This window comes from Pteropus alecto, unplaced genomic scaffold, assembly GCF_000325575.1.
Source record: "Pteropus alecto unplaced genomic scaffold, ASM32557v1 scaffold90, whole genome shotgun sequence".
Taxonomy (NCBI): Eukaryota; Metazoa; Chordata; class Mammalia; order Chiroptera; family Pteropodidae; genus Pteropus; species Pteropus alecto.
Window position 1 is genome coordinate 2074853 of NW_006429894.1, and position 17270 is coordinate 2092122.

Here is a 17270-nt window from a genome sequence, read left to right on the forward strand (position 1 = left end):
TGTGGAAACCGTGATTTCGGCCAAGTTACGGATCCTCTGAAGCCCACCTTCGTTCGCTCTGTATGGCAGGTAATAACAGCCACACACCGGGGTTGGTACAAAAAGTAAATGGTGTGGACGATGCTGCTTGATGGCTGAGTGAGTCAGTCACTTATTTCTCCAGCTCCCTGTCACTGACCAGGAGCGGTGTTCCTGCTTTGAAAGTGATTTTAACAAAACGAGAATCGAGAAAGAGTCTTTGAAAGGGAACAGCAAAACGCAAATCGAAGAGTAAGGCTATTAGAATTTTTAATAAAATAAGTTATAGTTATGGGAATCGATACGTAATTAAAATTTATTTTGTTAATTGGTAGAAAATAATTACTTTTATAATAGGTAATATATATACTGATGTGTATATATAACATCATCCCAAATTTCATAAATTTTACGGGAATTTCCAAAAAAGGGTGCCTGAACACTATTTACATACATTAAGATTTTTAAAAATTGATCTTGAGACCATTATTGTAGTTTTGAAATAAAAAATATTTCAGTAGAAGCGCCTTTTGTTACTATATATTCATCTATCTTTATTCTGTTTCTCCAATGCTTATTTAAAAGCATTTTGTAGAGTTAAGCAGTTTGGAAAAAATAAAGTAAAAAAAAACGGGCCAATGTGACTTACTCTCCATAAAAATTCCATTCTTGCGACTGAAGGTCAAGTTTGTAAAGTTCTGTGATTGGAATAGTATGTCATAACCCAAACATTTTGAATTCCACTGGGTGAAACATGATCTGTGGTCATAGTTTGAGATATTTGGGCAACACTTTTTTGGTAAGAGTTCGATTACTTAAATCCTTTAAATCCTTAGAGCTTTTTAAGTGAAATAATAGTCTTTTTTTTTTCCCCCTATCAGTTTCATCTTTGAAATAATGAATTTTTATCCTTTGCAAAAATGACCACTTTCAAAGCAATGAATAGTGCAGAGGGTGCCTGGTGCATTCACCTAGATGCACCAAGGGAAGCTGGAAACGGCCCAGCTATTTAACAGGGAGGATCGGCTGCTGGGCACCGCGGGCCCCTCCTTCTCTAGTGGTGCGTTGCTGGGCTCCCCGTTCTTTACTGTGGGGTCTTCCCCTAGCACACTGAAGAGGCTGGGATCCCGAGGCTGTTAATTCAGCAGCAGGAAACCTAACATTAAGCAACATACGTTGATGTTAGTTCCCTTTCTACTTCTAGGAAGGACGACAAAACATTGAGCGAGAAATGCTATTTTTGTCTTGCGTTCATTCCCACGTGTGCTTTTTTCATTTGAATCTGTTTTCTACTCTGTTTTTAACTCTATCAACGAAAGGTTGCTCAATTTGATCTACAGCCCTCACTATATTTCTGTCATGAGAGAGACACTGACTTTAATTATCTCGCATATGTCTGGATGCTGGCACACAATATACGCATTGATACATACGTAGATTCCCCAGGGCACAGTAGGTACCTCCTTCTCCCGTGTCATTTCACCAGGTGCCAAGGTCAAAGGCTACCTGCGTTTGTAACCTGATTCCTATCTGGCTACTCCGGTGGCAGCTCCAGAAAATGAAATTCCCAAATCCACAGTAGCAACTTCTCTCTTCCAATAGGATTTAATTCCCTCGAGACGGCCACTTTCCTGGTCCACTGAAGATCTGTCCGATTTCTGTCCAGTTGCACATCTTATATTTGCTCCATCGTATTTTTTTAAAGTTGTTTTTTATTACAAGCTCCCCGAAGTCACACTGATTCATTTAAGCGAGGCTTTAGAGCTCCATAGTTTCATGTTCCGCGTTTTGTAAAATCGGAGTTGCATGAAAACGATTCGTGCCATTTCCTGGTCCCCTTCAGTTTTGGGGTCCTGTCTGGGCATTCAGCAATGTTGCCAGCAGAGTTCAGAAAATGAAAACTCAGGGATAGTACCAGGAGAAATGATCGGACCTGACCGAGAGAAGCTGACAATGCAAATATCAGTGCAAAATGTATTTGTTTCCATCTGAACTATTTTCAAAACACGAAAAACAAAATTAAATACACGTTTTCCCAGTTTTCCCATTTGACCACCTTTTGAGTGAGCATTATTTTTTTTTTACCTCGTGCCTAAGCACATCTGAATATCTTCCGTGTAACCAATTTCTTTACTGCTCAGAGTATGTGCAGGTAGAATGGGCTGAAATATGGAAATTATGGAAGCCAATTATTTGCACCATCTTCATGGCATCCGTCGGTACCCAGCCCGAGCCCATCCCAGCTCTCTACAATCACGACCCCGTTGGCCTGCAACTTTCTCACCCAGCTACGTGCTCTGAGGTCTGAGCTAGAGCAAGATATTAGAAGCCGTTTTCCTCACTTGCAAATGGAAAAATTACATACATATAATTTACATATATTAAAATATGAAAATCAAAAATATATTTAATATTCAATTTTATATTAAAGTGTACATATATATGTAATTGGACGCATGCACTTTTCGATTTTTGTGTTGTCCCCGGGGAGAAAAGTTAGCTCCGGAGGTGCAAAGTAGGAGCAGAGGGCCCTCAGGTGTCAGCTGCACCGTCCTGGTACCTGTAATGCCATGTGATGAGAGCCCCAGGATCCCTGAGTCCCTGTGTCCTTGGGGGTTGGGTACCATGGTGCTGCATCCTATACCAGCCTTGAAAGCCTCACCCCTAATTGCTCCTGCAGCTTATACTCTAGTGGGGGAGAGAGAAGCATCTCCTAAAAAAAAAATCACTCCCCCAAAAAGGATAAAATTAAAATGTAAAAAATGTCCCTGCTACTCATGGAAGGGCAGAAGGAAAGTGTGACATTAAGCAAACTCAGAGCTGAGGGAACAAGCCTTTGCTGAGTTGAGCTCCTCTCCACTCTGACCTCGGTGCCACGTGCTGTAGGAATTGGGTCAAAGTGTAGCGCTTGGCACTGTTTTGAAGGACCCAGTGGCTCTGAGGCTGGCATCGGTGGCAGCACGTGGCAGATGGAAGCTCGGCTGCCTGGGAAGAGTTGACGGGGGCAGGAGGGCCAATCAGATCTGTGTTTTTCAACCCATAAGTGAGGAGCGAAACGGAAGTGGGGCTCCGGGTATCTCGTAACGTCTCGAAGCTCCTCAAATACTTTCTTTAGAATAAAAAGGGCCTTTTTTGCCCTGGGATGCTTCGCTTCCGGCTGTGAATTCTGTGAGCAGATGGCAGGCAGATGCCCATCACATGCAGTCCCGGACCCTCGTGGATACTGACTTTATCCAAGGCTTGAACTTGACTCGTGACCCTGGTGTTTTCTACTAGGGAGGGTCTACTGCCTCCTTCCCGACACTTCTCTTGATTTTTGTTTGTTCCGCTCAGAATCCGACTCACCAGCAAGTCTTAGAAAGCCTTTCGTACGGCAATCCACTTCTGGGAGCTGGTTACGTCCAACTGCAATAGACGAGAGGTCAGCCACTCGAATGTGCAAAACCCAAGAGTGGGATTTGTTATAAAAGTTTCAGGATGCAGCCATCAGGAGCAAAGCCGCCCGCTAGTCTGTGGCATTATAGATGACGCTCGCCTTGCTTGTTAGCAGGAAGCCACGAGACAGCTACACACATTCGTTTCCATCCAAACTTCCTGCGGTGTAATACCTCCATTACAGTGACAACTTCACTGCAGAAACTTCGTTCGCTTCTTGATACTCTGCGAAATGATACCATTAAACAACTCTTCTGAAAGGGATCCGAACAAACCACAAGAAATTTATGAGGCTCCGTCCGGCTGTAGACCCTTTGCCCTTCCATCAAAGGTGGATGGAATTCGCCTGTGGGATCAATAGTTATTACAGGAGGTGGACAGGCCAACAAGGCGAAGGATTTTAAAGGTTTCTTTCCCGAGGACACCACACTAAAAAGAAATTTATTTTCACTCCAACAACATCTTAAGGGAATGTCAGGATGAGAGCTGTTTGATGAATCCCACTTTTGAGAACGATTGGGATGTTTCTAAAGTGCCGTGAGAGAGATGGAGTTTTCAGGCCTCGGTGAAGTCTCAGGCTTGTTTTAACGGCCACGGGCGTGTAATGCCTTGTGCGAAACGGCTTCTGTCTTCAGCTCTTGCTCGAAAAACTAGTTTCTGCGGAAAGTATTTCAACAACTCCTAAGAATTTTTTTTTTTCTTTTTAATTTTGCTCCGAAATCTATGAATCTGCAATGGATAAGTGACGATGTTTGTATAACCTTTTTGTTAAGTCCTATCACAGTAGATTCTTAAAGGCCTCTAGCTGGAAAATGAGAGTTTTAACAGGAAATGTGCTTCTCTGAAAAGACATTTGGACACTGAGAATTGAGGAAACACTCTCCTGGGTTATTTTTTTCCATGAGAAAAAAAGGGGGAGAATTAAATATTGAAATCGGTCTACGTTGTTTCTTTTCCCCAGCTTTATTGAGATGTAAATGACATATAATGTCGCATAAGTTTAAGGAGGACAATGTCCTAATGTGCTGTATGTATACACTGTGACATGAGCTCCTCACATGCTTACTTTTGTGTATGTGGTGAGAATTTGTAAGACGCACACTCTTAGCAACTTTTGAGTGCAGTTCTGTTAACTAGAGTCACTATGCTCTGCATATCCCTGGAACTTCATCACCTTGCAACTGGAAGTATGTACCCTTCAACCGCCTTCGCTCAATCCAAGGGAGTTAAAGGTTGCCTAAAAATTGTAATAATAATAATACTACTAATAACAATGGTGTATTTATAATAGTATATAATATTACATTATAATTAATACTCATAGGATATATAAATATTAATGTTAATAGAGTAATATATTCTATTAGTATTAATACGTTATGTAGACAATATACCTTGTTACTGTTATAAATAACCTGTTGAACTTGGCACCCTGAAGGATGGGGTGACATGAGAAAAAAGATTGAGAAAGGAGAGAAACTGGACACTCACTTCCTCCTTCCCCGTGATGTGACGCGCGAACACAGACATTCTCATGGAGCAACAGCAAAGGGAATAATAAAGAGCAGTTTCAAGAAATGCCTCGTTTATCTATTTACATTCAAAAAAAAAAAAAAAACCCAAACCATTGTTTTGGGGGAAACAACCCTGGACTGCTTTTTTATTTAAGTTACAATTTGAGACTCTGTAACAGAATTTCACCAAATGACAATGTACAACTGGACTCCTGATTCAACTAATTAACAAGAGCAGTTCGTCTTGGGGACTGGGAGCTGTGATAGGAAAAAGGAGAAAAATCACGCGGTCAGCCACGGCAGCCTCTGAGAGGAAAAATCCCTTTTTAGAAATGCGTTACCTGATTTAATGAGCTTAGCCAGAGCCTTCTAAATCAGAGGCTCCCTCCCCGGATCAGAAGCCCTTCAAAGCCTTCTGCCTCTCCTCTGAAGTGCAGAGCAAGCTTCGTTTTATTAAAAGTCTCCCTACCTTTAATGAGGGAGATTAGTTTGACTTGGGCTTTTTTCTATGCGAGCATCTTCGTGGGAGAGGAAAGACCGCCGGCAGAGAACAGGTGGTACCCACGACCTCGGGCTGGGCAGACGAGGCGCGGAAGTGCGCAGGCGCGGGCATCCTCGTCCTCAGCATCATCGACGCTGAACGGTGAAGGGCGGGACTCCGAGCGGAGTCATTTCGGGGACACTGCGTGCACCTGCTGCCCGGCAGTGACATGCGATACGGTCTTTAGGCGCCCCGTTTTATCGTCCCATTTATTGTCCATGTTGGGGACTTCGCGGGAAGCTCTCCGGGCCTGTGGGACTACAGAACGTAGACACCGCACTGAAGATGGAACTCCCATCTCAAGACGAGCATGAGGGCCGGGGTCGCAGACCGCAATGCCCACAAGCACCGGATGACCCTCCAAGTGGTCGGCGTTTCCAGTCCCAGCTGCTAATGCCGGGTCGTCAGGCGGGAACGTGCCCCCAGGCCTGGGGGCCTCTCTCTATTCAGGCGATAGCACCGCCTGCCTGGGGTGTTTCCAGCCTGGTGGTGGGTGTCGGGGTCCCAGCTGTACCATTGGTTAGCTGGGTGACCCTGGGAAATAACTTACTGACTCTCTCCATGCCTTAATTTTCTCATTCGTAAAATTCAGATCATGGTAACGTAGTACTTTGGAGGATTTTGAGATTAAATATTAAAACAGCATCTGGCGTAGAGATCTCTCAACTACTGTAGCCATAATTGTCCTTCGAGAGAGTGAGAAATCCAGTTTCGTATTTGAAATCTTCTAACTTTTAGATGCTAGTAACTAATTTTTCTTTTTAAATTACCAGCCTGATCATTAAACCACGTCCAGGGTGAAAACCCGGCTCAAGGCCCTCTGTTTGTGACTTCTGCATTAAGCCCGAGTCTGTTAAAAAGCTCTTATGGTTTTCCACTGGTTTTAAGCTTCAGTAGCCATTGTTCAGAATGATTTATACATTCTCCTTTGGTTTACAAAAAGGACTTTTGGTAGTTACACTAAAAGCTCAAGTTTCTGTTCACCAGATCGTCAGTAAAACAAAATTTAAAAATACAAAGGGAATTTTAATAGTGTAAAAACGGATGAAGAAGAGAATAAACGTTCCAGAAAATCAAACCTCAGGAAACCTACCGACATCGAAGAGAAAAAAATGAACTGTGAGCTTCATGGCGGCCAAGAGAGAAAGAGAAAGAAATAACATGAGTTTGTCGAGGTCGCAGTGTCCAGCAGAAGGAAGCAGCATGTCACACTGTCCAAGGAGACTGCTTCCCTTTGACCTCTAAACTTTCTAAAAAGGGTCTTTGTTTCCAGGACATTTGACAATCTAACAGAGTAACCTAAGAAGCATTTCTACTGAGAAAGTAGAGGACTTCTGTACACAGCTGCTCCTTAGCTCAGCTCTGAGACACACCTATTTATAGTCAGGTAGAGACTATGCAAGACAGGTAGAGAGAGTAGCTGTCTTGCGTAGTCTCTACCTGACTATGCGTCATATTTGAAGGTATTTGACAAAAAAAAAAAAAAAAAAAGGAGGCATAGAACATCTTGAGGCAAGAATTCGGTACGATCCCTGTCTTCGCTTCCCCAAGTACCAACAATTTAATTTGGGGTTCATATGGAAACTCTACAGCTATATAGACATCCTCGGTTTTGATTAAAAGAAGACCCATTGACTCCCAGGACAATAGCCTGGAAGGACCAAAAATTCTCAAAATGTAACTTTGGGCCCATGCACATCCTCGAATGGTTCTGGAACAGAGATCCCGAATTCTGCACCAAAAGTAGTGGACAAATAATCTTAGTCTAGGCGATTTTTCAGGGTTCTTGACAATGGCCTACTTTTCGAGAAGAACGTCAGTCGAACTCCTGCGGAATGGGGGTTGGGGGCGCACGTGCTGGGCAGTCACTGAAATTCAAAAGAGCAGGAGAATGTGCCCTGGAAATGAGCTCTTCCGTGCCCATGTCCGTTGTCTTTCTCCCTCCCAAGAATATAAGTTACAAGAAGGCAGAAAGTATCGTGTTTCATATTTTCAGGGCATACAACGGAGCCTGGCACGAAATCCGCTCTTCGTGAAGACTTGCTGAGTGTGTGGTCAGAAATGTTTGCTATCGTACATCCAGGTATGTCCTTGGGTGATTTTTTTTCAATGCCAACTTTGATTCTGGCATATTTTCTTATTTTGGAGCTTTCTGCTGGATATTGTTGATAAACAGATTCGTTTGCTACTTAAAACAGGCTGCTTTATTCACGGATGGTTATTAGAAGGTGTTGTACCATCTTAGAATAATCACTATAGTGTCCTCTCTGAGATTTGCTTTCTTACTAGAAGGGGCCATATATCAGTAAAAGAAGTAAGACTGTCGCCGAATTCATTAATGCATTTATTCATCATTCATTCATCACATACTTTACTGGTTATGAAATCAGCACCAGGCATGGTATGAGGGGTTGGAAAGAAAATCATGAGCCCACAGTCCCTGTCGCCAACGGGGACACATGACGACGGAAGATGCTTACGTTGACATTTCTGTGCACCAGGAGCGGTTCTAGGCATTTTGCATATATTAACACATTCATTTCTTACAACCGCTCTGTAAATTAGGTTACTGTAATTAACCATATTTTGCAAATGAGAAAATAGAGGGACACAGAATTATCTGCCTTTGCACCAAAGAAGCCTGGCTCGACAGCCCACACTTCCCGCCACCACCACAATTTCCCTTCACTTAGCTTAACAAAGAAACGCCCAGCACAGCGCTAGGCACACTGGACAGACATTGAACTTCACCTACGGCCCGAAGGCGGGCAGGCCGCTTAGAAAGCATCAAACGCATCTGCAGGAAACTCTCTCCTCCCTAATGCCCATAAATTACTCGCCTCCCTCACATTACAAAACGCAGAACACTTTTAAGTTCAACTATCTCACCGGTTGGTATGTATTCTACTTTGCCAGTGCGTGAATTTCTACAATTTTTCATGGGAGTTAAGTGGCCGTGGAAAGTTTTAATATTAATTTAAGACAGGAACAATGCTCGTTGCTACTCCTGCACTGACTCATGCTGCCACCTGACACATTGAAGTCTGTGCGGATAACCTCTGTGTCTTCAATCACTTTCTGTAGGTGCTTGCGGTGACCAAATCAATGTTACACATCACGGCTACGGAATTTATTACAAAGGACCCAAAATAATCGTTTGTTGAGGAACCACTTTGAGTTACACGTACACGAATTAAATGGATGTATGAATTCTCCACGGAGAAAACCTTTGTAATATATCACTGTAATGCCCTACAAAAGAATAATCACTTATTCCGTGCAACTGAGCGTAGAATGCTCTATTTGTTTATTTTCTCGGATGTCTGTCGTGATTTAAACGTGCCCCTGAAATATGGAGTAAATGAGTGTTACGCAGAAAACCTGAATGACTGTCTAGATGTACTCGAATCTCCTTTCGTTTCTCTGATATAGTATATATTCCTTGAAATCGCTGCTCTATTCTCTTCTTTCTCTGATGTGTGTTGCCTAAACAGGCTAGGATACTAAAGATGGCTAACGAGAGAAAAGCAGAATGAGGGACCCATTTAAGCGAAGTCAACTGAAGGTCCCAGGGAGGTGTCACTTAAATGAAGAGTTGATATTACTGAATGATCTTTCGGGATCTAAGAGGAATAATTCAAATGAGAATTGGCTGTCAGATGACATTCTGGGGTCGTGAAAGGAAATATATCCTTCGCTAGAAATAGGCAGTTGCTGAGGAATCTGCCCTATTCCCGTCGCTTTTAGGGGCCTGATTTTCATCTGAAAATCCTCACCCACAAGGACAGTTAGACAGGGAGAGATGAGCCAGACACACCGTGGCACTGGCTCCTGGGCCACGTCGTCCTGCTGGGCCGCTTTGTGTGACTTAGCGCGGCGATGTGTTCAGACAGGATGGATCAAAGTACCCAAGAGCCAACTGCGAGAATTCAAAGGCAAAGAAAAAAAAAGGGGCTTCAGATGATCTGGAAAGTGTCTTGTTATATTTCCCAGTTCTAATTTCTTGGAGCGTTTTACCTTTGGGGGCTCTGCAGAAACTAACCATGGCCGAAGTTCAATGCTCAGCCGGGCCTCTGCTTCTGTCATTTTTCCTAATGAATGCACGATGAGGAACTGGATTATCTTACTTGGAATGTCTTACCTATTTGTCTAAGCCGCTCAAATCTTTCCACTGGAACAAATTCCCTGAGCTTCTTCCTGCTTCTGTGGGAGAATAAGAGACAGGGTTGCCCTTAACTGCTAGATAAATCTAGCTACTTAGTGAAAGACCACAGCTGGATGGCTGTTCCAAGCGATATTACGAAAGTGGGTTAAGACAAGAAATATAGGGCCTTATTAAAATTTCAAGGGCGACGGAGACAGGCAAGATTTAATGAACGGTATTGGAGTCTGGCCAGGTCAATGGTGTTAAAACTCACTCAAAGAAACAGATAAATCGAGGCCCTGGCCTTTGTCTAACCTCCCATCCAAAAGAATGATTCTTCTTTGCCAAAACTTTTGATGATATTCCAGAATATCTGTTTAATAGGTGACTCAGAAAGAATGCAGCCTTTAATTTAATCACCTTGGATTAAATCGCCCAGGTGTTGAGCAGAAAATTAGACAATGTTTATCTTTATTTGCCCTTTTTCCTGTGTATTAAATTATTGAAGCCAATTGCATGTTAAGACATTTAAATCGCAAAACGAAACGGTCACCGTTGGAAGAATATTTGTCGTTACAAACAAGTACCCCCAAAAAGTGAAATCTTAATTCTGTGATGAATTTGGGTGCGCAGTTACAAAATGAGTTTTATAGTCATCGTCTAGGCAGCATCTTCATATTAAAATAACATTAGGTTGGCTCTAATAAGAAGAGACATGGAAATTTTACTAGTTGCCAAAATTTGCCCATAAATCTTCCATCTTAACAAACGTATACTAACCTTCCACCCCAGACTTCATCGATAGTGTTCTTAACTCAAAACATCCTACGAATATGGAAAAAATCCCAGGATCTTTTTAACGTACATGCTGAAGGAACTTGAAAAAGCATGTTTAAAGATCGAAATATCATCTTCACTGACGATGAGGAAACAGAACTTCATTGTGCACATTTGCAATTACCTGAATGTTACCGCCAGGACCTTGATCTTGAGTTTATTTTTTGTATCTATTCTTAGAGTTGGGAAGAATCGAAGGAGCCATCTCACTGAGCGTGCCACTCGATGGAGGATCTCGTCTCCCTGTCCACAGACCATCCCTGTCCCATGGAACCTCGCTTCTGCACAAGGGGGCCTGTCCCGTTGGTAGATAGCTACAATTATTTAAAAGTCGCTTCTTTTATTAACCTGAATTTTGACTCTGTTACTGTCTACACTAATTCTAGTTGCCTCTTTCAAAAGAAAGTGTATGTTTAATCATTATCTTGACCTGGGTTCTTGATACAGGGGTGCGTTCCCTTTATAACGACCTTACTGAGCTGTCAACGTTGGACGCACACGCTTTTCTGCTTGTTTGTTAGACTTTGGTGAACGTTTTTAAGAAACAGAAACGAGAAAAGAAAGAGGGATGACCATATCCGGTCATCTGACTCAGGTTTTTTCAGGAGAAGGTAAACTATAATTTTGAGAGGGACGCTTTTAAGGAAAACCCATTTTAAAAAGGAGTAAACACGTAGTTTTAGCAGGAGAGTCTCTGTGACACTGGTGACATGTTTAGCTCAGACCTTCCTTGCTGAGCTCAGGCTACCAAAAAAGGAAGAACTCGGGATTTATGTAGCTGCATCTCGGAGGCATCGAAAGTGAGTCTGCTTCCTCTTCTGTCAGGAAGGGTCGGCAGAGTTTGGATGAGGAAATCCTTCATATAAAATGTTATTGATTTATTAAGAAACATGGTAATTAAGAGAAAGAGAGAGACGAGAGAGAGAATGGAGAGAGACGGGAGTAAATCGGGCTAATCTATGTCTATAAAACAGCTATAGAACTGTCTGGAAAGATGCAAATTATCGCCGGATCTTGATCTAAACTGTAAATCAAATTTAAAGAAAAACTGACTTCTTTGTGGAGAGCATGCAATTTTGTCTGGCTGGACTTTAAAAATCTTGTACCATTGGCCAGCACGTGCATCGTCGTGTGATACTTGGAAAGCATCAAAAGTTTCACATGTGCCAAAAAAAAGCCTAGCCGCGCACAGCCTTATCCTAGCTTTTTTTTTTTTTTCCCACACACTGTGGGAGATAAACCAGAGAAGTCAAAACGGAAAAAAAAACAATCCAAAACATTGTTAGATGTCAACAAAACCTTACGGCCCTTCCTTGAGAAGCTGACTCAACAAAGACAGCACTGCTAAAACATTTAACTGGTGAAGTTACTTTTGCCACAAAGCAATGAAATAAAAATACTCACTCGACTCAAAAGTGATGCCAGAGAAAAACCAGACACAGAGCTAAGATAATCTTGCTTTAAACTACGCAGTGCTTTATTGCACAAATGATTGTAATCTCAGTGCAATAACCCCTGCAGATTTGGCATGATCCATCAAAATAATCATCATCATCATCATCATCATCATCAGGTGCTTTATTGCACAAATGATCGTATAATCCCAGTGTAATAACCCCTGCAGATTTGGCATGATCCATCAGAATAATAATCATCATCATCATCATCATCATCATCGTCATCATCATCGGATCATGAAAAAGGGGTCCATCGAATTTCAAAGGACTTCATTTTTAACAAAACGATTTCTCACAAAAATCTAAGCTCTTACGATGCATTTGTTTTTCTTTGTCGATCTTAAAATTCTTGATAAGAAGAGAGTTGGTACTAAGAAATTGACGAAATTGGTAGGTGAATTGAATGTGTGATTGAAGAGAGAGAGAAATAAATATGCGTCTTAGATTGTTGCCCTGACAAACTGAAGGAATACCTGTTAGCGTTCTTGAGATGGAGAAGGACAAGTATTTTTGTTATCATCGTCGTCTTGTGGTTGTTGGTTTCGTTGTCATTCGTTTGCATTGGTTTGATTTTTGATTTTTTGGAATGCGCGGAGGCAGAAAATAGAAACATTTGTCTGCGGTATGTTACGTTTGAAAATGGTTTTCTTCATCTAAGTGGAAAAGTTCAAGGAAGTTCAGGAGGGCATGGAGCTGAAGATACAGATTTTGATGTCATGAGCGATTTAAAGCCCAGGAGAGTCGGTGCACGTGGAAAAGAGAAGTCCCTGGTCCCCAGGGAAAGCCGGCATTTAGAGGTGAAGAAATAGAGATGCGCAGTTTTAGATAAGCATCCGATTTCTGTTCGTGTTACTTGAGAACTAGGCTCTCAAACTTGATATCGTAATTAGGGGGAAAGAGGTCTCTCTAAGAACAATGAGCCTAAAACAAAAAGTCAGCAAATGAATAAAGTCTACGAAAACTTAGGCAGGAGCTATTGACTGTCCCATATGCCTCATGGCTTCATCAATAGACGACACTTTCATATTTCGTGTTCGTCCCTCTACAGTTATTTCGGTCGGATTTAGGTAAAATGGCACGATCTAGTTTCTAAGGAGAAGCGAACGCTTCATTTTTAACAACACTGTGCCGGCAGCAGATGACGCTGAGGATGGAGCCCGTGTGTGCAGTCGCTTTGCCAGGTGGCTCTCATCGGGGTGCTCATTGTTAAGAACCCCACTATTTCTGCCTGAGGTTTGAAGCCAGGACTTCACAGGCTCCCCCGCGGCACCCCTCAGTTCTTTTTATGCAGGGAGCAGATGGGTGAAGCAGAAGAAAACCAGCCTCAGAGACAACAATGTAGCAGCATTCCAGATACCCATAAGGTCGGACGAAACGCTAATTGGCGTTGGTGAGTGAGCCTTAGCATTGAGAAGTGGACTTGGCTTGTGAGGCAGTTGGGAAACTTGTCAAAGGTATTATCGCTACCACGTTTTGATAAACAGAAACAAATCGCTGACATTCAAAACATGACTCACTTCTTTCCAAGTCAGCGTGGTTGGTTAGAGCAGAGTGCTTTGAGAGTATGTACACAGGTCATAGGACCTTTTCTTGATTTTTTAGAAGCAACATGGTCATTTGTGTTTAAAAAAAAAAATGCTAACTTATTGAGTTGTTCGGATTCTTATAATTTCCACGAAATTCAATCTGGCATAAATAGCCTAAACGGGTCTTCTTTACTTATTCATCTGACTGTACCTTTTTATGGTTTCACTGGGGCAGTTATAGTGTCTTGTATTTCTATGCATCTTCTTCCCCGTGCTGTTTTCGGTTTCCTTTGGGAAGAGACCTTGTATTTCCATCATTAAACCCCTAAAACTGCGTCCAGTGCCCTAAACTGGACAGCTAAAACATAATAGAAAGAAGCAGCCAACATTCCTTCCAGTAACGGTCAAGGGTGGTCATACAAAATAAAAATAATTTACTGATTTTGGAATGAACTGAACAGTGTTATTCAACCACAGGCCTTCTCTAATTCTAGATTTATTTAGCTTGCTGTTAAAGTCGTATGGATATGTGAGCTTTAAGTGAATGTATAAACCTTTTAAATCAAGTGTTTACACGCTATTCTCATTTCAGTGTGAACGTTACTGGCAATAGGCACAAAATTGCCGTGGCAGTTATGTAAAGATATTTGGCAAAAGAAAAGTTTTTCATGATTTGGGGAAATTAGACAATAGCAGCCATTATTGCATCTAAACACGTGAGTTTCCAAGTGTCGATTCTTATCATTAAAATACCTAAATGGATAGTGAGACTCTTCTCAGTTATCTCACGGAATGAGACTGGGCCACGGTGACCTGCTTTGCTGCCGGAATTCCCAGGAGAAACCCTGGGTAAAGCTAGTCCTCCCTCGGAGAAACTTGGTTCCTCTCCCCAGGATTTTCTGCCTCCTCGTACCCGTATTTTTACCATTTCTCACTTTCCATGTCCCCAACCTCTCTTCGTTTGTACCTCCTTCTCTAGAAGAATAACACAAGACCGCCCTGGGTTATTTCGCATAACGGCACATGAATCTACTAGTGTCCTTTTTTTTTTTTAAAGTTTAATTTAAAAAAATAAAAGAAATAAGGAAAAGTATATTCAAACGTTGAAAAATACGTGCCGTAGTAGGTATGAGGATACACCTAGCGATCTAAGTGTGTACCCCAATCCTCCCATTCCAGCTGTCGTGACAAACCGGGTACTGTTAATGAAACGCGTTTTCTCTTTATTTTAGATTCACGGCAAGACTAGATTTCTGTATTTGCTGCAATGAAATGTGGTCGTATAACTCAATCTGACCAAAGAAATGTTGGTAGAAGAGATATTCACCGTTTTTAGGGCTTGGCCCATAAACACCCAGATGCCATGCTCCATATTCTTTCTCCATCAGTGGCTCACTCCAGAAGAGCATGCTAAACTTGAAAGTCACATTTTGAAAACAAAAAACAAAAACAAAACAAACGAACAAAAAAACGTGAGGAGCCTATGACCCCGTATCACCGTTTGGAGGTCAATTGATCATGATAAGCCATTTTTGGAATTTACGTGAGTGAAAAATAAACTTTTTCATTACGCCATGGAGACTCGGGACAGCCAGGACTTCTTAACTCATATAGCTATTTTTGGCAGCTCTTTAGAAACCAAGTCCAACACAATTTTCTGGAACATTCCCCTGCCTCTCTCCCATTAGGATTTACAGATTCGTTGGTCAAGCATATCCTCTTATCCGATGAGGCAATATTAGTAATGGCCTCTGACTTTTGATACAATCTCCTCTTTATGACCCTAAATCCAACATTTAAAAAAAAAAATTTATAACCCCTCCTACCTTGTTCCAAGAAGGATTTAAAGTAGCTGACAAAAATACTCTACCAAGGTCAAATAATTTAGAAAGAAACTTTTTTTTTTTTAAAAAAAGAGAACCTTAAAAAACAGAAACAGGAAATTTAAATAATCCCAGGGGTGAAGTAAATACATAAATATGTTCCAGAAAAAGCTATATGTTCATAGAACCCAAGCTTACCTATAAGATTTCTCGCAGCCTGCATGATTGGGAAATACGATGTATTCTAAGATTTATTTGCATGCTTTTTATTAAGGGCAAAAGCATGCAAGCTAGAAGTTGTTAGAAAAAATACTACTTATCCTGACATTGACCCTGGAGAGGCCTTTCTCCTGTGTTCTCGCAGAGGGGACAGTAAATAAGGAAATAACGTCTCTAACGGCAATCTTAGAGCAAACGCCGTCGTGAATCAAAGATCATTAAACTTCAGAACTGATACATTAAAAAGAAGGGAGTACTAAATATAAATAGACCGCCTTTTTTTTCTTATTTCTCAGAAATCCCCAAGAACAACTGAAATATTTCCCGCAGGTATCACTTAATCTATTGAGAAAGAAATAAGGTAAAAATCCTGATCGTAATTAATCTTCTCCATGGCGTCTAGACAACTGTAGATAAATTGTCACTCACGACCAAATACGGGAACTGTCACCAAACTTCTGAACATTTGCACAGTGGAGAAGCAGACGCAAACACAACCAATCGCTAGAAAACACACATGAAAATTTCCTCTGGGTTTTAAAGTAAGAATGCCATAGAAAAAGCCATTTAAATTTGATATACTGGAACCACTTTAGCTTTAGAATCGTGAAGGAAGATTACTTGAAACTAGATAACTGTCCTCAGTGTAACTATAAATAAGTACGTTAACTTTTTAAAAGCAAATTTCAATAACACTAAAATTTAACAGCGCTATAAAATGTAATAACATAAAAATTCCAACATTTCCTGTTTATGAGATAAAGAATTTGAGTCAGGCTCCAATTGCGAGTATAACGCATATGAATATTTTCCGCTTTCATATGCCTCTTCTATTCCCATTTTTAACATTTTCCTCATGATTCGAGGGATTATTGTATGTGAAACAAGATATTTTTCCTGCCCACAAGGGGGACCCTTTGCACCATAGCAAGAGTTTACGCAGCACAGACTCCCTGCCAACAGTCCGTTTGGTTAAATGCATGCCCTGCCATAAATGCTAGAAAGTTCTGTGGTCACCTGTCCTGGGCCTCACCTGTGAATCCAGGCCGACAGAGGCAGACATACCCGGGAGCGTCTGGGCGGCCGGGTGAAGACGGCGGCCGAGCAAGGCGTCCGTGCTCCGTCCCTGAGGACAGCGCCACACACGCCCCTCGGGCCTGGCAGGGGTCACTGTCGCATTCGTCGACGTCAGTCTCACACTGGGCCCCCGTGTATCCTGCAGGAAAGAAGTTCAGAGAAGCTGAGGACCATCGCTCTAGGACCCCAGGGCAGGCGCCCAGGGCCACTCTGCAGGCACCGATTGGCAGGACACCAGGAGGACTGGGAAGAGGCGACGTCCATCCCTGGAAGCAACCGACAGTAGCAACAGAATCAGTAGCAACAGAAAATAAAATGAGACTTCAGGGTAACCTGGCCTTCGCCCGGGCGTTTAAACTAAAGCCTGCGATTCCTCAAATATTTCAATTGTTTGAATTTTTAGCAAGAAAAACATGAAATATTTTCTCAAGAAAACAGCTGAAAAGTCGACTGTATCCACGTAGCCGACCTTAAATTCTTCTCTTAAAATTCCAAGTAAAGGTAACTGACTGCATCTTCATACCCAGTGACGAGACGGAACGAAAAATTGTTTCGTATTAGATGAATTTAACTGGGTCATTTTATTAGGGACAAGAATGATTTAGTATTTCATAAAATATTTAGATAGTAAATGTAAAAGAAAGTACCTACCAGAACTATTTTTTAGTTTTACATACAT

General features: G+C 41.8%; 1 protein-coding gene across 1 annotated transcript in view; it reads right to left on the reverse strand.

Annotated features, from left to right (window-relative positions):
- CRB1 (crumbs 1, cell polarity complex component) overlaps window positions 1-17270 on the reverse strand; it is an 87999-nt gene that overhangs the window by 45653 nt on the left and 25076 nt on the right. The window contains exon 7 of the mRNA XM_006904455.2: window positions 16548-16730. Coding sequence (XP_006904517.2) covers window positions 16548-16730 — 183 coding nt within the window. The remainder of the gene's footprint in view (window positions 1-16547; window positions 16731-17270) is intronic.